Source organism: Echeneis naucrates, chromosome 13 (genome assembly GCF_900963305.1).
Source record: "Echeneis naucrates chromosome 13, fEcheNa1.1, whole genome shotgun sequence".
Classification (NCBI taxonomy): Eukaryota; Metazoa; Chordata; class Actinopteri; order Carangiformes; family Echeneidae; genus Echeneis; species Echeneis naucrates.
This window is the reverse complement of record NC_042523.1, coordinates 5,538,394-5,562,871: the sequence shown is the minus strand read 5'-3', so window position 1 is coordinate 5,562,871 and position 24,478 is coordinate 5,538,394. Positions and strand designations below refer to the sequence as shown.

At 39.0% G+C, this 24,478-nt stretch overlaps 3 protein-coding genes across 3 annotated transcripts; 1 reads left to right on the top strand and 2 right to left on the bottom strand.

The window, feature by feature from the left end:
• Positions 1-1,979: 1,979 nt before the first annotated feature.
• treh (trehalase (brush-border membrane glycoprotein)) lies at positions 1,980-7,767 on the bottom strand. The gene is made up of 15 exons (XM_029517606.1): positions 7,685-7,767; positions 7,142-7,242; positions 6,915-7,062; positions 6,748-6,835; positions 6,370-6,470; positions 6,112-6,204; positions 5,802-5,918; positions 5,426-5,548; positions 5,272-5,321; positions 4,467-4,667; positions 4,143-4,360; positions 3,192-3,303; positions 2,646-2,758; positions 2,502-2,555; positions 1,980-2,186 (listed from the first exon to the last, which is right to left on the bottom strand). The coding sequence occupies exons 1-15, from the start codon at positions 7,765-7,767 to the stop codon at positions 2,049-2,051; spliced, it is 1,740 nt and encodes a 579-aa protein (XP_029373466.1). The 3' UTR covers positions 1,980-2,048.
• Positions 7,768-8,045: 278 nt separating this feature from the next.
• On the bottom strand, positions 8,046-18,663 carry ddx6 (DEAD (Asp-Glu-Ala-Asp) box helicase 6). The gene is made up of 14 exons (XM_029518217.1): positions 18,560-18,663; positions 17,222-17,809; positions 17,051-17,114; positions 16,661-16,765; positions 15,923-16,052; positions 15,310-15,456; positions 14,953-15,047; positions 14,712-14,834; positions 14,470-14,598; positions 14,072-14,188; positions 13,481-13,544; positions 12,672-12,773; positions 12,398-12,577; positions 8,046-11,352 (listed from the first exon to the last, which is right to left on the bottom strand). Exons 2-13 carry the CDS (start codon positions 17,416-17,418, stop codon positions 12,402-12,404), a joined length of 1,449 nt encoding a protein of 482 aa, XP_029374077.1. The 5' UTR covers positions 17,419-17,809; positions 18,560-18,663; the 3' UTR covers positions 8,046-11,352; positions 12,398-12,401.
• Positions 18,664-21,599: 2,936 nt separating this feature from the next.
• cxcr5 (chemokine (C-X-C motif) receptor 5) lies at positions 21,600-24,452 on the top strand. The gene is made up of 2 exons (XM_029517852.1): positions 21,600-21,757; positions 23,136-24,452. Exon 2 carries the CDS (start codon positions 23,145-23,147, stop codon positions 24,225-24,227), a length of 1,083 nt encoding a protein of 360 aa, XP_029373712.1. The 5' UTR covers positions 21,600-21,757; positions 23,136-23,144; the 3' UTR covers positions 24,228-24,452.
• Positions 24,453-24,478: the final 26 nt, after the last annotated feature.

The following is a 24,478-nucleotide window of genomic DNA, read 5'->3' as shown; positions in this document are numbered from 1 at the left end:
CAGGGGGGGGTGAAAAAAATACCACTGATATGACTTGTAGATGGAGGCTCACAAAAGCATATTACAATCTGTGGGGTTGCACGGGCCACTGCACCTTTTGGCCCTTTGCCCGTTTAAGTTGCACAGTCAATCTGTTGTGTGTGCACTCAGGCTAAAGAGAGAGATGCTAAGAAATCCCTGCTCGGGCTTCATCTGCACAGCCAAGAGGAATCCAATTTCTTCTTTACGGAGCAAAATTCTCATCACCTTCTTAGCCAATCATTTGAATATCTATATGGAGTTAATTTCATGCTTGACCTGCCCATCACTATAGAAATAAGCAGAAGTAGGAGAGACGGAATGACTTCCTCAGAACAATCAGAAATGGCAAAAACAGAAAATGCTGACTTGTCTGTGTTTCACTTTGGACTTAAGGTTTGTTTGAGTGACAATCAAATTCCAACTTAACGGCTTCAGAAAGTTTTCAAGTGCTGACTTCTTTTTTTTTTATTATTATTAAAAGGACTCATTGGTCATCCAAACCAGGTAGGTTGACAAATCATTCACAAAATTACTTTTATGTCGTTGCCAGACTGAACACATCACAGACTTGTTTGATCTCTCAATATACGGATCAATTTTACATGGCAATTAATCGGATCAAACTGGATAGCTGGCTAGCAACAAGAAGAATTCTGAAGTCTCACATATTTGATTGTCTGATCATTAAAATAAAAAGGATTGAGAGGAGGCAGCATCTAGGGCTGGTTACAGGCCATCCGTATTTTGGAGTTTTCAACTGGGTTATGAATTGGAAGAGGTTGGGAACCAGTGATCTAAACACAATGTCAAGTTTTAAATGCCAAGCTGTCAGTTTGGTGGCTTTTAAGTGCAGAACAACATTTTACAAAATAAGAAAAATTAGGTACTGAACATGTGCATCATTTTTACATCCAGTCCTCAAGATTTCTTTACCTAATTGCATTTATGATTAGATTTTGTTCTTTTTGTGTGTATATAACAGTCTGACATTCCCACCTTGAATTCAAATTTCTCTTAGAGGCACCAGGGATTCACTCAAAACACATGCATGTAATCCAGTGCAATTTTGTCTCATTGTTTCACTGTTTATTGTTCACTCGTGTCAACTGTGTTATAGTGAGTCACCTCTAATGCAAACCCAAAACCCTGCTGCTGCCATTTTATATTAGAAGCTTTGAACTGGAGAAGTGTGGGAGGGTTTTACAATGATGTGGTTTCCATTTGTTTGTTCCATGTTATATATAATGTTTCTTGAAGTTTCTAAAATGTTTGATTTTAGTAATAAAATGTTGATCCCCGATGAAGGACCATGACTAAACATTGGATTTTAATTGAGCAGAGCTCTGACTGAAAAGTCAGGGAGAGTGAGAGAGGGGAGTCGATGCCAGGCCACTGTGATTAAGAGGATTTGTTATATGCACTCTGCCAGATGAGCCACCGGGATGCCCCACTATTTGCCATTTCATATGTGACCTTATACCACCATCTGAAACGCTTTAGCTGAGACCTGAATAAAATGTATTCCGATGCTGCAGACAATAAAGGTTGCTAGGTTTCAAACAGCATAGTTGCATTTTACTTCAGTTTATTTCTTATTGGCTTTGCAAAACTAAGTAAGCGTTATGGTGTAGTAGAGTGTTAAGCTTTATGTCTTAGATTGGATTGTTTGATTAAATCTAATGAATGTTTCTGTGATATAATTCCAATATATGGGACAACCTAAAGTTTTGATTTAAGCAGCAATGAGCACCGACACCACGTGCTAACCGCAGAGAATTCAGAAGTGTCTGTATTATCCACATCTTACAATGGCCCCATAGATGATGTAGCCTACCTCCAAAGATATATTGCAAAATATCTATCAAAAAGAATTTGATGAATCATGATAAATTATTTTCCTTCTACAAATAAAAATGATCAGAATGACGAAAAACGTCAGATTTTTAATGTCTGTTTTGGAGTATGTCAATTACAGGAGTGATGCCAAGAATAAAAACCAGCCTCCAGGCTCAGTTGTCACCTCTGATTCACTGGAGCATGAGAATGGCTGAGATGACCAAAGGCAGCAGGAGACCAGGAGAGAGACGTCTGTTTCCTGAGGTGAGAGTCGCCCCATACTGGTCGAGGAGCTGCAAGGCCACGCCATTGGTCCAACCAAAACCCAGCTAGAGAAAGACCAACACAGCAGAGTAGGAGAGAGATTATTTTTTTTTAATTATTATTATTATTTATAAAATATTAGCAGAACTGTAAAGCTGAGATTAAAAACACTAAAAGAAATCAGGCGATTCATTTGTGTGAATGGAAATGGCAGAAAAATTATAAAGTAGTAAAAAGGAATGAGAGAATGTCTGCATGTGTTAAAGCTAAGAAGTAGGTCAAAGAAGTGAGGTCAAAAGAATTGACAGCGCCATTAAATTAGAAGGACTAGTGACTGAAAGCACATCAATTTTACATCATCAAAACATTAAAGGAGATACCTGAACTTCATATTCTCCTCCACCTCCAGGTTTGCCGTCTCCATTCACATCGTACTGTCATAAAGAAGAAAGTTACAGACCAGGCCAGCAGTGCTATCGCTGCACAATGCGAGTGCTGGAAAACTAAGACCTGGAAAGACTCACCTTTTCAAACATGGCGTCATACTTCATGTATGCTAACCAGTTTGTCTTGATCCAACGCTGGGCCAAATCAAATGCTAGATCTTTGGCATCCTCTGACGGCAGTTTGGACAAACCTTAAAATCCAGTATTTAGCATTTCAACAATTAGATAAACCAAAGGAAATCTGCAACATGTGGGGAAGTCACATCCGCTGTTGGTTTGATTCCTGGTCCTGCCACTTTTGGGGAAATTCAACCTGGCAGTGATTCCACAGACTAAGAAAACGCTCTCTGATCATTGTCAAAAACAAAAGGTGGCACCAGCACTGACCTGGAAGAGCATTACTTGATTTATCTAATGGTTAAAGTGGTTTGTTTGTAATCCAGCATGCTGGAATACAAAATTTAGAGGGGGAGAAAAAAAAAAAACAAAACAAAACACTAGCCTACCTCCACCATGCGATCTCAGGAAATATTGTGCAGACAACACAGCAGCATAACAATCAGTGAACCATCACTATAGGTTTCAAAAATATCTTGGCGTAGTAGATAATTCACAACCACCTACCACTGATGAGCATGTGCTGTAAGGGAGGCCACGCGTTTGGATAGTCCCACTGCTGTCCAGACTCCTTCAGTGATGTTGGAACTCCGTTGGGGAACTGTAGAGCCCCACTCCCCTGTACAGACAGGAAAAGTCTGTCACTACCAGAGGAACAGAACCCTGTGTAGTGTGTGTGTGCCACCTGCTGGAGCTAATGAGCACTGTTCATACACCCAGAGAGGGAGAGAGGCCCTCAGTGCAGAGGGGATGGCTCTCGGCTCAAGCCGCTGGTGGGGAAATCAAATCAAATGAGCAACAATCTCTCCTCCCTCAATAAATGTCAAGAAGAGCTTCTGCAAAATATTTAAAGTGCGAACTGTGGACTGGAGCTGTGTGCTGCGCTGGAGAGTATATGTGCAGCTGTGTTGACATTTGTGGAGAGAAAGTCATCACTGCTTATTCAACATTATCTTGATAAATACAGGCTAAAGGGGTATTTCACATAAATGTCATAAATATATAATTTTTCACTTGCCCCTAATGGCATCTCTCTGCACAGCTTTTGGTTTTGAAGTATTCTACTGCCACCCATTGGTGTTGTATTTACCCCCACCATCTCCCACAGGGGAAAAAAAAAATGTTCTTTTAAAAACTATTCACACTGTTGTGCAACCCAGCCATTGTCACTGGAGCATTGTTTGTGTAAAAAGAAGTTACTGGTCAATTTTCTGAAATGCAGTTTTCAATGCTTGGATGCACCTCAAACAAAACCCCATACAGTGCTAGTGTTCTGCTGCAGAGGGGTAAATCTGTTCAAGTAAAACCAAGTCTGCAGTACAGTATCTGCAAAGCCAGATTGTGTGTGAAATGTGTGAGTGTGACAAACATGTATACATTTGGATAAATTGCTCCTTAAATTAAACAAAAATCTGTTCTTCCGCATTTATTTGAGTGAAGCCTGTAATGACCACCAACCTTCAGGTACTGTACAGCCTTCTCTCCCATCTCAGCCTGAGAATAACACTGAGCCCAAAGAGGTGCCAGGTTGGAGGGGTAAAACTCATGGTGCCGCGAGTGTGTCACCAGGTTGTAGTCAAACCAGGCTCCCCTCTCAGCATCCCACAGCACTGACTCCATCGCCCCCAGTCTACGGGCTGCAGCCTGGTCATAAGCTGCAGCTGAGTCACTATCACCTGTCAGAAAGCAGCACATCACAATTACATAATGCCAGTTAGGAGCTAAATGGAGCGCACGGACTGAAAGTTCATTGCCAAGGTCAAAGGCTGCTCATTCACTCACCCAGTATCCTGTGAAATGAAGCAAGAGTCTTCTCATTGAGGCAGAGCAGTGCATTGAGGTCGGTGGGCAGGATCTGGCTGGTTTGGGTCTCTTTGAGGGTGCCGTTGTTGCGGCCATCACTGTCTATATACCAGCGGGATGTGAAGTCCCAACCAGACTCTGCACCGGCTTTCAGATCCATCCACAGCTGCTCTTTGCGGTCTGAGGGCAAGAGAAACCATGAATTCATCAACGCTATAGTCACAACAAACTAGGATCTAAATTTTTGCACCTATTCGAGTACATGACTTGTGACAGGATGGAGGGGAGTAAAATTTGCAGCCACTGAGAACATTGCTTGCAACATTTTTCATTCCTCTCACCCACTGAAACAAAAATATAATCTTAGATAAAAGCCAGCAATCTTCTGAAATAACAGAAAACACTTTGGAAGGAAAAGTCCACATTTTAGGAAGAAAGTAAATCTTTCCTTCAAAGTGCTTTTTGAAAAAATGTGGTCAATATGCTCCCAGGTGATATAAAAGAAGCAATGTGTCTCATATTAAGTAAAATTAATAAAGTGTTGTACTAGGGTAGTTTCAGAGAAATTTTATTATGTACCAATCATTCCCGAATGGAGAAATGTAGTCCACTTTTTGGCTGAGAAGCAATTATAAAATACAGTGCATTCATTGCAGGACTAAACACCCCACAACGTTCTTTTTTGTTTCTTATGGAATGCAATGACTAACGGGGGAATATATCTCGTGCTCATGAAGAGGGATTCATTCAGCCCCTGATGATATGAACACTAACAAGACATTACCATCAGCAAGACCTTCAGCTAATTCCAGATCATCTGTGTAGGATTCAGGCCTGGAAGGAAGAAAAGACACGTTGGTGCAGGTGAAGGAACATCCCCGTAATGTCCAGGCTCTTCATTCTCTGTTTATGACTCAGAAAACTCCTTTCTGTCATACCTGGGCAAACCCACTGGCACGTAATACCGATTCAGGACATACTCTTCTCCGTTCACTGTCACAGCCACAGAGCGGTTTGTCATCCAAAAGCGATACTCCTTCTCCAGAGCTGGTAAAACACCTCTAAACAAGCAGGAAGCAACGTTTCATTCAAAATATTTATTACTGTCTTTAATCATCATACACAAGAGCACGTGCACTTTACAGATCAGGCATGTGAGGAGAAACAAAAATACTGGAGCCAGACAGACACGAGCAGTGAGGTTTTCATGTTCACTCTGCCCCCACCCTCCCTCCCCTCAATCTGGGAGAGATGCGAGGCAGCTGGAGAATGATAATGTGTCTGGCAGGCCATCAGCTCGGGACTAAATATCACCTGAGGAAACTTTTATCCTTGGTTGCTTGATAGTAGCTCTCCACCATTAGAGTGAGGAATGGAGGCTGACTGCGCCTTTCATAGTAAATCCGGCCACCGTTAGGAATGAAGCCATGTCTGTAAAGAGTGGGAGGGGGAAAGTCTTTTATGCCCTCGATCTCAAAATGCCCCCCAAGTGCTCCATTTACAAAGTGCATAACTTGGATTTCTAAATGACTAATTAATCAAGATATGTATGCCAGAATTACCTGCAGCAAGATGGACGTTTTATTGAGTGCTAGAATAGATTAAAATATGCTCTAAAGATTACCTGTTGACAAGGTAAACGAAGTTTTCAATCATCCCATGGGCTGTGTCTGTCATCTCTGACAGCAGGAGCCCGTTGATGACCCAGTAGGAGTCCCTGTTGGACACAGAGCCGCTCACATCACTGTGCGCCCACAGAACCGAAGACCAAAGTCTCAGAGCAAAGACCCCAGGCTGGTTTTGACTGTTTTCACCCAACTCTGGCCTGATGAGACTTGACTTTATCTGTCAGACAACTGAGCGACAGGCTTCAACCACTCACCAATAGTAGAGCTCCCTGAAGCGCCCCCCTGGCACGACAACAGGATGTGGGGTGTATATCTGCGAGTAGAGCTCTGGGTGGTCTTTAACTCCCACATGAATCTGTAGCAGAAACCATGTTTTTTTTTTTTTTTTTAAGATTTAAAATCCTTCAACTGCATTTATTAAGTTATTGCAATGATGATGTGAATTTAAAAAAATAAATGCTTCACTTCTGTTACTATTTTTTGATTCATTCAATAGCCAAAATGTAATAAGTTGCTCCTCCATTTCCTAAAGCTTTAGACTACATTAAGTTTTGTATAAAGTTCAAACTCCATCTAATTATCAATCTGCAATTAACTTTTTTTTTTTTTTTTTTTTTAACTTCTCTTTTCACCTTCCTGCCCAGAGACTTCCACAGATGATGTATCTTTTCAGCCCAGTCACGTAGTTTTTGGTCTGCTATTCCTCCAAGGAACTTTGGCCTGAATATCAACATCAACATGTCAACCATGCACCATTTAAGATACAGTACAATCTGAATAGTCCTCAAACAGGTCTCACTTATCCTGCCAGTCCGGTGGCGTCCATGACTCAAACTCTGTGCCTGGTTTCTCAAAGTACACACTGAGGAACTCCTGCAGTTCTGCTGGCAGGACAGTGGCGTTTGGCGTTTCATTTGAAAGGTTGTGAAAAGCCGACAACACGACATCTGCAGTGAACAGGAGCAGCCTCATAATAGTCACATACTGTGAATAAAATTTAGAAAAAAAATTAAATGACTGACTCACCAGGCACTGCCTTTAGCTTCATGTCAACGAAGTACTTGTCATCATCAAACAGCTTAGCTTCCTGTACATGATGCAAAATGGGCCCTGAGCAGTATATTTGACTAAAATGAGAAAAAGCTTTCGTATTAGATTAACAACAGAACACAAAAGGTCACATGCTTCTTAAAATAAACTCATGTTGCTCTAGAGTCCCACAGAGAAGCAATAAAACCATATAAATGTCTAAAAACAATGCAGATGAGGCCAAAGGTCTGCTGTCAACAGATCTGTTACAACACATTTACCAGCTTTGGTATACGAATGAGTCAAACAAATGAGTTCTCTTGAAAAATAAACCAATGCACTGTATGTGTCACCAATATAGAAGTTACCTATGAAACCTCTTAGTAAAGGACTTCCTGGATCATATAGTAATTTCACTTTTAAACACGAGTTACTCATTGCAAAATGTTTTTAACTAAAAAGTATAACAATTTGGGCCAATTTTGGAATCAAATAAAGTTCAAGAACATAAGGTCGCTCTCAAGGAGTCATTCATCTTACCTGTCACATGGTGGTGGGAAAACACCCTTTGCAAAGGCCAAAAGAACAAAGGATGAAAAGCAAAATACCATCAACCTATGCATCTTAAGCTATAAACTGAAGTGAGACCAGAGGGCGATTAAAACTGCTGTCTGAACACTGCCTCTTGGTCAAAGTGTATTTGGAGATATCAGAAAATAGCTGCAACACGCCAACACCTCGGACTGAAGGTATGGTTGAACATGACAAGGCAGTGGTAGGCAACGAGGGGGAAGAGAGGAAAAAGAAAAAAAAAAAAAAAAAAAAAAAAAACACACTTGTGGACACAGTAAATTTCAGTGAGCTTTATTGTCAACAAAACGTCCCCAATAATATTCATGACTTTTTTTTTTTTTTTTTTTTTAAACTTAACTCCACTGTAAAACTAGCTTCACTGAAAACTCTGCCAATTAAGTGTTGACCAATTTTATGACCAAAAAAAAAAAAAAAAAAAAAAAAAGAAACAAACTCAGATTTTAATTATTCACTTAAATTTGGATACTTTTTAAATATTGTGTATTCCACTTGAACTTTTCGTTTGAGGAGGAAAAAAAAAAATAAATAAAAACGCTTAAAGAATCCAAATCTAAGGGCAACTTTTTCAAACTTTTTTTATACCCATTATCATAACTTTGGATCATTAGATCATGTCATCCTGTAGTTTCGCCCAAAGGCTCCTCCCCATGTTATTTTTACTGATGCAGACGTTTTGAATGGATTCCTTAAGGAGTCCGCTCATCTCCTCAGCAGATGGAACAGCCAATTTTTACACAGAAGCTGTGTGATCGTGAATGAGTCACATCCATTAAGAGGATAAACATGTGCATCAGGGCAGCAAGCGCACAAATTAACCTCCCCCCAGAATTTTAAAAAAAGACCTTAAAGAACAAGACAATTTGGTTACACAAACTATCCAATTAGTCAGCCAATCTGGGGCAAGATGCTCTTGTCTCAGTCTTTAAGGTTCGAGATGACAGCCACTGGCAGCAATGCGGCATTCCAATCAAAGGTAGCAATCCACCAAACCTTCAAAGAGACTTGAAAGCATTTGCTGTGGCAATTACTGCCAGTGGGCTGACAAAAAACAGACAGCTGCCAAGTGCCTGCACAATTAGATCCCTGTTCACTCAACTAATGCATAATTAATTTGAATACTTTGACAGAACCCTCCCACCTACCAAAAAAAAAAATAAATAAAAATAATCTCAGCCAAATTTGATGCGCAAGTATTTCAGGGACAACAGCAGAATTAAGTGAATAGGGATCACAGTCCTAACCAATGAGAAATAAAAGGTTTTTTTTTTAAACTAAACATTGTCACACTTTGTTTAAAAAGAGCTTAAATTAAATGTGCAGCAATACTTCTCATTGATTAGAACAGTCAAGAGAGCATCTTACAATAAAGGGAACCCTGTTTGCAAAAAAGGGTCAGACTGAACAAAGAAATGATCAGAGGACCTCAATGCAAATTAAGGCTGTCATATTGCATTAAAATGCAGAATAGAAATCCCAAAAATATAACCCTAACCGAAAATATCAAAGCAACAGAGGGCAGAAAAATAAACCATAAAGTCAGCAGTCTGAGGTGCCCAAGTCAGATTTTTTTTTCTTTTTAAACAAGCAGTCTGACTAGCAGCAATTTTGTAATCCTTCATGCCCATTACCCCTCCATGGCAATTTTTTATGTTCTGCACCAACATACACCTCTCTCCCCTCTGGACACAAGTGTACAAAAAGCAGCGCAGTCAGTGTTATTGCCTGAACCCATCTCTGTGCGTTAAGTGCAGCCCAACCTGCTCAGGAGGTTGTTGTTTTTTTGTTTTTTTTTTTAAGCAAAACATATTTTGTTAGTTGCTTTTAGGAAAAGCTAACTAACATGCAATGCACAGAGAAGGAATTCCTGCTACATTTTAGGTCAGATGGTTCATTTTGATGCATTTGGCCAACATTCTTCAAAAAAAAAAAAAAAAAAAAGGGGGGGGGGGGGGGAATAAAACCACAGCAGTCTACCCAAACATTTGAATATAGCTGTGCTTAAAGAGCACAGATCAACGTAACAGCTAATACCTCCCACAGAAAACTAATTCTCTGCCAATTCAGCTGCACTGCAGCGAGTAGTACAACTACATGATAGAATAATATTTTCTCTTTCAAATAGCAACACTCACTATAACTGGCGATCTGAGTGTGTGTCTCAAGAGTCAGTTTTACAAGTTAAGGCTGGTGACAAAAGATTTCATTCCTCAAATGCACAAGCTTAACAAAGCCATCTGCCTAGAATACTTGTTAACACTGGTAGCAGGAGAACGAGGGCAAAAGTTTAAACAATCTCAGTTTAAGTGCAGTTTTGAAGGATTGCACTAGCCATACATTTTTGGAGGGGCTAAAAGATTATCACTGATGAACTCCTCCTCCAAAAATATTTCATGCACAAGGTAATTTAAATGTTTTAGATTCTAATAAATTCTGCAATTTTTTAAAATTATAAATAAAGTCACAGGCCAATATTGCAGATCAAACAAACTGGCAGTTAAAGAAACAGTCTCCAGTGCTAACAAGAGAGAAGGGGGAGCTTTGCAGTTTGTCAGCCAGCCTTTCGAACTTGTTTAAAACAATCTTAAAATGAAGGTATATACACAAGGTGTATGGTGCACCCCACGTCTGCTGCACATCTTGCAGAATTAAGTATGGCCATCCATAGGAAGGTGAAACACAGGACAAAAGGAAAAGAGAAAAAAAAAGAAAAAAAAAGCGTTCCCTCCAATTATACTCCACCAAAACAGGAATCCTCATGACTCATGGTGTTGAGAGGCTGCTTATTCATATTTAGTGTTCTGATGCTGAAGACAGAGGAAAGTATCTGGGTCTTTTAGAAGCACAAGCTTCTTCACAAGCAACTCGACAGTCTGGCTGTCTCTTGGAAAAAAATCCAGCATCTCTGTCCATGGAAAATCCAAGTATGTCCTCACTTAGCCAGACTCAAGTGCAGCTAAGCCAGCAAAAAGATACTTCGGACCAGCCTCCCTCCTGATCATCTCCATTCCTTGCAAATGGATGACAAACTCAAAAACAGTTATGCATTCACCTGTGTGGGGTCAGACATTAAATTAGTGTAAAGACATTTCAATTAGGTGAATGTATTTATGCATGTGTGTGTGTGTGTGTGTGTGTATGTGGTATGAAGAGAACAAGATGGTGGATAATGCAGAGTTATTACTTTAGAACGAGTTGAACTGCTTGTTAAGGCACTTGATACAAATTGGTTAAAACTTCCAAAATAAAATGTGGAGAATGGAGGGTGTCATACAGGGGTCTGTTGGTGCTGGCTTTGTGTCATTGGTGGATATGAATCGTCACAATGTGCATTAACATATTCGACTTGGTCCCATGCTTTCCTCCCGGTGCTTACGTCTTCAGATGAGGTGGTGCAGCACAGAGCCCCATAAAAAGGCAAATGAGTTCTTCCAAAAAGCATCCATCAAAATACACATTCCATATGGTGGCATCCAAAAAAGGAAGATGGACAGAAACTGTACATGAAAAAAGAAAAGGGGGGGAAAAAAAAACAAAAAAAAAAACAAAAATCCAACAGGGGGGGGGAAGTGGAGGATGGGGGGGGGGGTACAAAGGGGAACTGAGAATGGACTGATCTGGAAAGAGAAAGAAAAGTGAACTTAGACCAAGAACGTTTATATTATTTTGCTGTGATACTACAGTATACAGTTCATATATTCTAATTTTTGCGTATTTCTATATAATGAAAATTTTTATATGCCCTGATGCATCAATTGAAATTACAAATTCAAGTAAATTCAGACAAAGTAAAGGATTATGATTGATATGATTCTGTGGAGTTATGCACTACACAAGTCATTGTCTTGTCCATTATGAATATTAGGAAAGTACAATGGCTAAACAGAATCAAGATTTAAAAAAAAAAAAGATGGGGAGTTATAAATAAAATGCTATTTGAGGTGAGGGATTAGGCCTAATTTATGTAACAAGCACTGAAATATTTGGAGAGAGGGCAGGTGACTGTGCAGGTCTGATCAGCAACTGGTTTGAGGTGACTTGTGCCAAAGGAGGGTTGACCAATTATAGAATGCACAAGTGCTCTTTCCACCAGTACCATCAATGTTTAATGGGTATATTAAGGAAGGACACAAAAGAACTTTACTGCATGTTTATGGATTAATCACTTGTTTGTTTATCAAATGTTATGTGATCAGAGCAGCATTAGAGATAGGGATGCAAACTGTTATTTCTGCCTGCATTTACGTAACATCAAAAGACAAACAGACAGAAAAGCTGCCATGGAATTGTACTTACAAAAAAAAAAAAAAAAAGAAATGGGAGGGGGAAGACGTGTACACAGAGAGACAGACACACAGACAGAGAGACAGACACACAGAGAGAGAGAGAGAGAGAGACACACAGAGAGAGAGAGAGAGAGAGACACACAGAGAGAGAGAGAGAGAGAGACACACAGAGAGAGAGAGAGAGAGAGACACACAGAGAGAGAGAGACACAGAGAGAGAGACACACAGAGAGAGAGAGACACAGAGAGAGAGACCCACAGAGAGAGAGACCCACAGAGAGACAGACCCACAGAGAGACAGACCCACAGAGAGACAGACCCACAGAGAGACAGACCCACAGAGAGACAGACCCACAGAGAGACAGACCCACACTTACTGGCTCATGGCTTGACCTCTTCGCCACTCTCACTGTGGTACTCTGCCACATATAAGCTCTTGTCAATGATGCCAGGGATGGGCTTGATCTCTGTTCCAAGCTGCTCCTCAATCCCTTTCAGGTTGAAGCGATCATCATAAGTGATGAGGTTGATGGCAAGACCCAAATGTCCAAAGCGGCCTAGACATTTAAAAAAAAAAAAAAAAAAAAAGGCAGGATTTTAATAATTTTATTGTTACTTACACACCCACCCACATCCCCCACACACCCTTACCAGAACGACCAATGCGATGAAGGTACGTCTCCCCCAGCTTAGGAAAGTCAAAATTGATCACAACATTCACAGCTTGAATGTCAATTCCTCTTGTGAAGAGGTCTAGAAGGAAACAAGAATTCAAAACCTATGACAGCATCACATACTTTCATGATAATTTAATTATATTTATAAATAGATAATTACAACTCCTATTAAAAAAAATTATCACTAAACTGAAAGTAAAAATTGCAAACAATACAATTACTACCACCATGAAAGAAAAGGAAAAGAAAAAAATGTGGACACACCTGCACAATGGGTACAGTGTGCACTTACATATATGTACAGTCTCAACTATGCAGTACGAGAGCCGTTTTCATTTCACTTTAAATGCTTGTTGTCCCACTATGATCAGCATTCGCAATTTACCAACACCTAGTCTGATGGTACAGGACACCCCAACTGTGCTGCATGCTCCCACTAGCAATATGAGTCCATTGTATCCCCATAAAAGGATTGGTGGCAGCTACATCTTGTTAAGGTCTCCATGCCGCTTCAGCCTAATGATCCTTTGTCCAGCTACAGTCTATTTGTCTTGCATCTGACACTTATTTCTGAGGGCTTATAATAAGCACAAGATACATTTGCTCAGCTCGACATTGCTATGCCATCATACAAATTAGAACAAACGGAAATGCAATCTTCATTTGGTCTTAAAAAAAAAATAATCAAATAAAAAGGCAAGAAAGTTTCATACAAAATGGCTCAAGGTATTTTACAGCTGTGTTATAAAAGCAGGTATAAAAGTATGTGATTTTACCACTTACCAGTGCAGACAAGATTCCGACAGAGGCCGTTTCTAAAGTCATGAAACACACGGTTGCGATGCTCCTGGAAAGCAGAAAAGAACAAGCAGTATTTAGAGTATGTAAACTCAGTCGTACGCGACCACTTCAAATTAAGGTGCACACAACTGTGTGAAGCTTTATAAAATTATACAGTACTGTTGTGTGTATCTTAATTGCCAGGTGTAAAACACAACTATAGACAGTAAAAGCTACCAAAGGCAGAGCCATAAGGTCAAAACATTTCATCTTCAATGCAATCTGTAAACACTGATGGCAAATACCATGGTATAATCCATAAGCTGTTTGTACCATGTTGTTCAGTTACCAAGATGTCAACAGCTGTTTATCATCAGGAAATAAAACTGGCAGTGACAGCAGTACTCCAGAAATAGAGTGGTGATGTGGGCTGTAGCTGCACATTCAAACAAAGGCACATGTCTGTTTGGCACAGCTTTTTCATGTCGGCTTAAAGTAATAGTAGCAGTTGTTCTGGCATGGAATCATTGCTATCTATGTCTTGTGGTCTAAAGCTGGTAAACAGGTATTTCTGAGGCACTAATTTGAGCTGACCTGTCTCATCTTGGCATGAATGTAGAAACATGAATAACCAAGCTGGGAGATCTTCTTGGCAAGGAGCTCCACTCTCTGTGAGGAGTTGCAGAAGATTATTGACTGGTTGATCTGGAGCTGGAAAGAAGGAAAAAAAAAAAAAAAGAAAGAAACCCTTGTGAAACCACTGCTCGAACTGTGGTGTTTCCAGCCATTTGCATTTTGCAAATATCCAATAATAACCATTTATTGTGCCTACAAATATATTTGTTAAACAGTATTGAAGGCCTCATTCCTACTCCTTGTATGTATTAAATGCCTATAGTTGGCTTGAACTTTTGCAGTGCTTTATTCTCAACAGCAAGTGAGTTAATTGAAAATTAGAGCTTTAAAAAAAAAGGGGCAAAGGCCACACTTACCCTGGAGAACAAGGTGTTAAGGCAATGGACCTTTTGCCTTTCAGTTACATAAGCATAATACTGAGTCACACCCTTTAGTGTAAGCTCCTCCATTAGGTTGATCTCATAGGGTTTCTGCAAGTGGGAATTCTACATTGGAGATAGAAAAAGTGATATTGTGACAGAGTGACAAAGGTAGATTTGTCTATTAGCTAATTTAATGGCAACTCCAGTACTAAAGTTTAAATATGCAATTAATTTACCATAAACTTCTGCACACTGAGAGGGAAGGTTGCAGAATAAAGCAGGATCTGCCTCTGTTTGGGCAGGAAGCCCAGTATCTCCTCCATCATGACCACAAAGTCCTGAGACAGAAGTTTGTCAGCCTGTGGATCAGGGTAATATGAAGGAAAACACATTAAAAGTTGTCTAAAGCAACTATTTAAAGCCTTAAAATCACAGGAGTTAATTTAGAAAAAATTAAATATCAAGAATTTTACTCACTTCATCAAGAACAATCATCTGCACTTGGTTGACTTTGGCCACTCCTTTCTTGATCAGGTCCAAGATCCTACCAGGAGTGGCAATGACCACATGCACTGTGAAATAAATTGATATTGGTGGGGGGGAGGGGGAAACTTTTAATATTCAGAATTCAGTGCAGAAGAAGCAGACAGTGAGGAACAGATGGGATCTCTATTTGAGGTGGCACCAATATGCAATAATAGGGCACACACATTTGATTTTTGCCCTTGAGTATCCATATTGATATTTTATTTTTAAACATGCAATACAGCATTAGCATTAAGACAGACCCAGATTTTACGCATGTCATCATATTGTGCAAATTCTGAGGTTTACCTGTCTCATCGAGTCTCATAATGTCATCACGTAGGTTGGTTCCACCTGTGGTTGCCATTACCTTCACTCCACCCATGTGTTTGCTGACCTGGATACATATTTGGCTTACTTGCAGAGCCAGTTCTCTGGTGGGTACTATGACCAAAGCTGGGGGGAGGAAAAGGGAAAAAAAAAAAAAAAAATGTAAACAGTAATGTGTCTAACCTTTGCCAACTCTAACTTGAAAATACATTTTTTTGTGCATGAATCATTTAGTATGCAGTCAATTGCATTAATCCCCCCCCCCCCACACACACACAGTACAAATAGAACTATTTCCTACAAATAGTTCAAATAATTTTCAATATGGTTAACCTTAACACTCAGTTTAATATCTTAGAAGAAGAAAGTCAGGAAACACTGATTTCTTGAGAGGTTGGAGCATTTTGGTGATTTAAGTGTCTCAAAAGTCTGATTTGTAGTTGATGGTATTACAGGTTTTATTTTCATACTAAACCGCTTTATTCTACCACATTTCAGCCTCATTATGTTTAACAGCTAGGCCAGGCATTAAGGAAATTAAGTACATTGTGGCATAAAAAAAAATCAATAAAATAAAAAATTGCTCTTTAACCTTGTATGCAGTCCTTCTTCAGGTCAATGCGTTCAAGTAAGGGAATGAGGTAGGCTCCACTCTTTCCCGTGCCATTCTTGGCTCTGGCCAAAATATCCCTTCCTGACAGTGCAATGGGAATGCTTTCCTCCTAAAAAAGACAAAAAAAAAAAAACAACTATTATATTCATACACAGAACTCCTATATATGGCTGAGTTAAAGCAGTTCATTTTTGGAAGCTTTATGTCGCCTGACAATATATGCTCCAAAATGCTATGCAATTTTTTTGCCACTTATGTTACATATAGCATGGCCAGATTAAAAATAAATTATCCTTTTAAATCGGTTATTGTTCCATAGTTAGTGAGCAAAAAGGCACGCAATCAAATTTTCATGTGGATAGCGGTAAAAACTACAATTTCAGTCAAGGTTTCAGGAACTGAGGCTGTACTTAAGCTATAGCCTTAATGCTAATGAGGTAAAAAAAAAAAAAAAAAAAATTGCCAGTCATGAAATCCTACACACTATATTGCAAAAGGTCATTTAATATAGTATGACAGTGACAGTGTATGACAGTGACTGGCTTTAATTTTCCAACAGTACTAAAGAACATCAATGTCAGAGTGACGGCACTCGAATAACTGCTGAGATGTTTTAAATGCACTCAACTGTATAGTTGTGAAATCAGGTACTTTTTTAATACATGTAATAATTTCTTGATCAAATATCAAACTAGACAAAAGCTGACTCATGTCTACCTGGATTGGAGATGGCTTCTCCCAGCCCATTTCAAAGATTCCCATGAGCAGCTCCCTCTTTAGGCAATAATCTTCAAACTCATTGCCTTTTGTCGCAGTCACATCCTGAAATTATATAAAAAAAAAAAAAAAGTGATAAATATTTGGTTTAGAAAAAGTAAAGAAACAATGGGCTTGTAAACTGAAATGAATTAAAATGAAAAGTAGGGATATGTTCAAAATAGATATGTAATCAGTACTGCAACAAAAACTTCTTAGCTCAACCAACAAAATTAATATATAATAAAAAAAGCACTATACAATATGAGAGGGGCTTCTGTCAATAGGTATTGTCAATTTCCACATAAATGGATGAGTTCTGTATTATAAACAGCGCTATGTTGTACCAACCGAAGTTTTCATTCTCATGTCCTTTGGGGGCAATTTCAAATTTTTCTTCCAGTCATCTCCAGGCCTGCGGAAGGTTAAATCTTATAAGCGAAAAGCACAAAGAACTGACAACAATTGTCAATATCTAAAAACATTGCAGTCCAAATTTTCCTTTCCAATCAAATGACTTACTTGATGACAGCATTAGTTGTTGGGGCTGGCTGGGTATTACCATTGTTAATTGTGCCTTTCATCTGGTTAAGCTGCTGTTGCTGAGGACCTCCTCCGCCTCCACCTGGTGCTCCAGCAGGCTTCACTGAGCCTCTGAGCTGTCCATTCTGATTAGACATGCCCAAAATCACTGGGTTCTCTGTTCTGGCAGTACTCATGTTCACTAAACTTGATTTATGTGTCCGAAATGCAACAAAGTACTTCCGTCTGGATGAAGTGAGTCCACTCCTCGGGGACCGCTCAAGATTGTCTTTGCCTCTTGGGAGACCTCAATAATTATTTAAACTTCAGGTGTCCAAATCTGTCTCAGCAGGTTCTTCAGCAATTCTAAGACATCGAGTGTCAAGGAACAAACTCCTCTTCCCTTTTAAAAGACTGTTAAGCATTGATTCCTTTAGCAAAATAGGTCTCAGCATTGATGTGATCTGCCAACGTTATCTGGAAAAATCATGGACCAGGAGGGCTTAACTAGCACTGGCCGGCTGTTCAGCTAGCCATCTCATTTAGCCAAACTGAACCGCCGCGTCCTTACTTCGCGTTCTTCCAACTCTGAAACACAAAAAGACGAAATGTTACAAACGCCATTGCGGACAAAAACATTGCGCAACTGCGTTGACATAGATATTTCGCACCATGATCGCGTCAAGTCAACATTGAGCTCATCCCATAGACTTATCAGTGGTGGTTGGCCTACGTCTAAAGTTAGCCGACGCAGCGGTGGGTGTTACTGTTGTTTGGCTAACCTTCCCCAACAATGTGGAAACTGCGACGAAACACGAATATTAAAACTTATTCGTCACTGCCGACGCAGTTAACTCAAATTGATGAGTTTTTAGCACAAACTATCACACGTTACTACGAAATACGCCCGTCGCGTCTATTTAGTCCAACTAAATATGCAGCTACCTTTGAGCAAGCCGCCGACATCTGGCCAACTAGCGCACGAAGCTAACGCTGCATGCTAATGTTGTGCTGTTACGTTAATCGACGGCAAGATCCCGGGTTCAGAAAATGAGTCTAACCGATGCATTTAAAATACAGTGTCGACGATAGATTAGACGACAGAGAAAACATCTTTCAATTCTGAAATTAAAAAACAAGACTAAGGAGCCACCATCAACTAATATCGGACGCGCCACTCGATTCAGCTGCCGTGCTAAGTCCGCTAGCAAGCTAACGAAAACTGGCTAAAGACGTCGAAATGACATTAACATTTAATTGTTAAAGTGACCAAGCAAAAGCAATATTTGGCAGATAATCGTCTACACACTTCAGTAGTTTAGGTGTATGTGCAGTTACCTCGGATAACTGAAATAGCCGGTCTTCTATGTGGCGTTTGTAAGGTGTAATCAATTTTTAGCTGACTACGAAACACTCTTGTCAACCATCCGTTTCAAGATGGCTTCCGCTCGTATTTGAACCCGCCCCCCATCCAACTAATCAGCTGATTTCATTTCAAATCAAGGTTTTACTTTAACCCTTAGATGTTTCTGTTTGATGGGGGGTGCAGTCAGTTGATTATTATTTAAGATACAGGGAGCAGAATTTTGTGGTTACCTCTGAAATATTGAGAAACACCGAAGTGTGTGTGTGTGTGGGGGGGTTGTTAGAAACTCGGGTCACGTGACGTCATGCCAACGTTAAAAAAGCATGTCAATCATTTGTACGGACATCAAAAAATTTAAGCATATTTTATTGTATTCCTGCAATAATACGACGTGTCATACTATGTATCATACTATCTGAGAAAGAGAGGACAGAAGGGATGGTGGAACATAATCTACCCCGCACACACACACACACACACACACACACACACACACACACACACACACACACACACACAAACATACATACATACTCAGAGGAAGACAGTCAGGTTGACTGGCTTACACTTCCTGCAGGCCTACCAGACCATAACCATCATCATAACTTTACCCTAACCTTCTCTCACCCATACAAAAAAACATTTCGTGACTGTTAATGTGCATCGTTTAGGAAAACATTTTATTCGTTAGCTGCTGTCAGATTTGCATTCAAAACAAATGGGAAAGAACATTGAAAAAAGCCCCCAGGGTAATTATTTATTAACATTTCGCAAATCATTAACATTTTTAAGCGTTCAATACATAACCCTAAATGGATAATGCACTGGTGGGATGTAAACAAGAACATAAATATTGTTGTATTTATTTTATTTATTTTGTTAGTTTGTTTTTATTTTGTTTCATTGTTTTGTTCTGTTGTTTTTTGCTTGTTTGTTTCTTGAACAACAATCATGAAATTTTACACTTTTCTGCTCCTCTGGACCTGTCAATCCCAAATTTTGGGGGGAAATGTGTGCAGTCTGTGTCTTCATGTGGTTCAAATTGTCAGAAGATGTAAATCCGCACGGGCCGTGTAACAGACCTTGGGATCTTTCCAAAATGCATTTTAATGTAGAAGTGAGTGTCATAAGATTTGTGGGACGAGTGAAAACCTGTGGATCTTAAATCCCTCAAATGTAGTGGTCTTGTTTCTTTTCTGCACTTCTGAATTCTTATATGCTTTATGTGTCCAGACATAATCAAAGCTGTAAAATATTAATAATATTTGTTTTGACACTTCAGAAAGGCCTGTAAGCATGATTAGATCAGACAAACCTTTGCATCATGCAGTAAAGCAAAAAGTGAAACAAGCAAAAGGTCAGTTTCAATATAATTTTCGTTCATTCATCATACAAGTATATATAGATATTCAAATGTGGCTCTGAATTGCAGGGGGGGAGAGTGAGAATAGTTGTTTTTCTCTGTTTCTCTCTATACGTCGACCCTCTAATAGACTGGAGGTCTGTACAGGGTGAAGCCTGCCTTTACCCAAAATATAAACTGGGATTGGCACCCCTCGCAGTCCTGATGAATAAGCCATTCAGAATGAATGAATTAATTAATTCAAATTCAAATGCACCAATGTGTGTAAATTCATTCTGTAATTATATAAAAAATAAAAAATAGAAAAAATTAAATAGGTTTTACAGTGAACAGCTGGTTAAGTTTTATTGTGATTTTAGTTTGTAGTCAAGTGGACACCACTTGGGTTTAGAAAATGGCAGAAGTTTAATATACAGACTAATATTAAAGTTCTGCCATTTTCTAAACCCAAGTTTCAACATTTGGTGTTTTGCAGAAAGACGTTTTATGTGAATGTTTCCTGTTATCAAGACTCAAATCCAGAGTTTTTAAATTGTTTAGATACGAGAAAGTCACAATGTACAGAATCTTAAATCAATGTTCTGGTAAATGCACCAAAACGGATGAGTGGGTAAGTTACAGAAGGTGTCAACTGGTTCTTTCCTGTTGACTCATTGGGGAAATAAGCTAGGAAGAAATTCACAGTATTACATCCTAAATGAGAGTGGGATGATACGTTACTTTTTGTACATTTTTTACAGGCTTCGGAGAGATTCAAAAACATTTCTCACATCAATGATGCAAAAGATAGAGAACGTGCAAAATCTGTGATTATTTTCAATTTCAAATCACAGTGGTGTACTATAACACATTGTCGGTATAATAATACAGATGTATTGCAATGGGACTAAAAATCTATGAATATACTGTAGAAGAAATAAATTAATATAATGCTATTAAATCATTCTGATGTCGGAGCAGGTCAAGGCTCATTAATGATAACAACACTGGAAACTAATATTTTGATTTCTAACTGTATAAATTGAGGAAAATTAAATAGTTTCCATTGTCACACATGAAAATGAAATAATTCCTGTTGTCTGTTTATGTTTAATGTACAGGAGAATATAAATTGTTTCTCTGTTTACATTCTCTGGGTGATGCAAAAGAGTTGCATCTATATTGCCCATGCAAAGAGATATGTTATTTTGGAAACTGCTGTTTAGAAAACTTGACATAAATGTAGTGCATACATCTCCGACTTTATAAAGACAATAACAGTATTTAAGGGCCAGTACACAGTCTCACCAACTAAAAATGAGGTCTCTGTACTGGAGCAAATTAGATTCTGTGGTCAGGAGGCTACAACTCTTTCCAGAAACATTATAAGTAATTAATAACATCATGTTTTACCTCCAAGTTGTCTCCATGATTTAACTACTGCATTTAAAAACACAGTAACTGAAAGGGGATTATGGGGATGCAAGAATTTAAGCATGTGATTTTTTTTTTTTTTTTTTTCAAAACAAGCAACAAAATCTGGCTGGTCCAAAATTGCAATAGGGTGGAGTTACGTGGACCTTAATTTCTCTATGTTAGCTTCCTGTTAAAAAGCTTCTTCACTTAGAAGAATCTGTTCGACTTGTTTTCCATCCTGAGCAGCCAAAAAAAAAAAAAAAAAAAAACACCAGCGAAGAAATCCGCAAAGCAAATATACTAAAAGTCGCACGAGGAGGAAGTACGACACATTTCAGCTTACAACAGAGCAGCCTGCAAAAAGGGCCAGGAATTATCCGCATAGCTATAAGAAACCTTTACCAAGGTTAAGGTAAGACATTCTTAAAAATTGTTAAGTCAGTCATTTAAATTCAGATATATTCTTATGCAGAATATGTGCACATTTATTTTGTAATTTCTTTATTTATAAAAGAATGAGTGTAACAGTAAACAACATGTTAGGCCTTGCTGTGAATTTAGTTTTCAGTCAAATGTTTTTAACTGGAAGTGGCCACATAGCAGTAGTTATAATCGACTATTTAAAACTTTAGATTTTATTTTCAACATTTTTGAGACTCGAGCTACAACATCTAACATTTTTATAGCCGTGAGGTTCAAAGTAATGATGCTGGTGCCTCTTATGATTAAGTTTCAACTATTGCATTGCTTAAATTGTTACAATGTAGAGCGAAAGCTTGAAAAATAACGAATAAACGATTTGTTAAAAGGGCCCAAGCAGGTGTGGGTAAATTACACCGTGGGCGAACAAGTTCTTTCCTGTTGACTCATCAGGGAAATCAGAGAAAATCTACTGTACTATATATAATAAATCAGAGCGGGGTGATATGATACATTTCTCACATTTTTCTCAAGTTTCAGATCATTTGAAAGACATTCATCGCCTCACTGATGTGGAGGATAGAGGACGTGCTGTGAAATCTGTGATTATCTGTAATTCTGAATCAAAGTCACAGTCACAATCATTACAACAGATCAGACTGATGATGTGCATATCTGGATATATGACTGAAATGTATATATTTTAATCTATTTTCACAGGAAATAAATCAGCCTGGAATAAAATTGACAGCAAGAGAAACATAAATTCAAATCTAATAAATAGTCTTAGGCTTAAGCTGTGTCAGAACAGATTGTTTTTCATTTTCTTTGAAAATAGGGAAAGTTTTTTTTTTAAGCATGACTACATCTAAAAATAAAATAATAATGAACAATAAAATAAACCATTAAAATTATTCTACTTCTCACTCTCGCTCAATCCCTTTTTTTCTGTTTAGTTTTTTTTTTTTATATATATTTTTATTTACATGACAATACTTGGCGGAAAAACATGCAGATTCTAAAATTATTGTACAGCACAAATTGTTGTGTGCAAAATTATGGATGTGTTTGCACAGCATCAGAAATATAAATATTTTTGCAATTGCAACAAGGGAGCTTTATGCTAATAATAACATGGTTGTTGCTTGGGCGGCAAAAGTTGCTATTATTCATTACTGCTATTTTTATATAGCTGAAGTAAGCTGTTATGTCATACTCACCCTCGGTTACTGTAATGAGGAAGTGAAAAGGATCTGGGCTTTCTGTATTTCCTGCCAAACAATTTGACTGAGATATCTGCAAAGAAGAGAGTTACACAAAGTGATTTTAACACACATACCCAACTTGTCCCTCCCCTTTATATCCTGAAGGTGACTGAGATGGAAGGCTCTGTGAACTACAGTTTCTACATTTACGACGACTACAAGATGACAATAAATCAGTCCAGTACCTTCATCTGTGGAGATGAGGAGCTGGGTCTGTGGAACTTCAACACAGTGTTCCTGCCTGTGCTTTACAGCTTGATCTTCCTGCTGGGTATGGTAGGGAACAGCCTGATGATAACCGTCCTCCTGAGACGTCAGCGCCTCCTCCGCATTACTGAGATCTACCTACTGCACCTAGCCTTGGCTGACCTCATGCTCCTTTTCACATTTCCTTTCATTTTGGTCGACAAGGTCAACGGTTGGCTTTTTGGAAACTTCCTCTGCAAGCTCATTGGCCTGGTGACAAATTTTAACCTCCTCTGTGGGAGTTTTCTTCTGGCGTGCATCGGGTTTGATCGGTATTTGGCTATTGTTCATGCCGTCCCCAGTATGAGATGCCGACGTCCAAAAACCGTGCATCTAACATGCATGTTATTGTGGCTGGTCTGTTTTGGATTATCAATGCCAACTGTCGTGTTTCTGGCTGTAAAAGAAGAATATCCCAACTCATCCCGGCTTCTGTGTTCAGACTACAATTATGAAATACATGCACACAACTGGGTTTTGACTAAAAGAGTCTTAGATCACATTTTCTTTTTCTTTCCCCTCACTATAATGAGCTACTGCTACACAGCATTGATAGTGACTTTGTGTAACAGTCAGAAAAGTAAAACAAAGGAAGGAGCCATTCGATTGGCTTCCCTTGTCACACTTGTGTTTTGCTTCTGTTGGTTCCCATATAATATCACTTTAGTCACACGTACTATGGTAGACATGAGGGCTATCGCATTTGAGGAATGTAAATCTTATGGTTCACTGCAAGTAGCTCTTGAAATTACAAAGACCCTTGGTTTGTGTCACTGCTGCCTGAACCCTTTCCTGTATGCTTTTGTTGGGGTGGAGTTCCGCAAAGAGTTAATTCGGTTACTTTGTGAAGTGGGCTGCGGACGTGTGTGTCTGCCTTTCATCAGAGCTCACCATTACAGCCGACCATCCATTTCTGACGGAGTATCAACCACCAGCACAACGTACATCTAATAAACTCTCATACCAGGCCTGCTGTAACTGAAATGCTTCTGTTCCATTCAACATTGCAACTCTAATGATGCTACATGTTTTGGAATTAAGCAGATTTTCTGACAATAGCAAATGGCTTGATTGTAAGATGCTTTATTCACCCTATAAAGAAAAGGTTTTTGCTGGCTAAAACCTATTTTTGCTTGTATATTAGCAACTGCATTGATTGTAATAAAGATATTGTACATTATACAACAATCATGTCCCCTTGC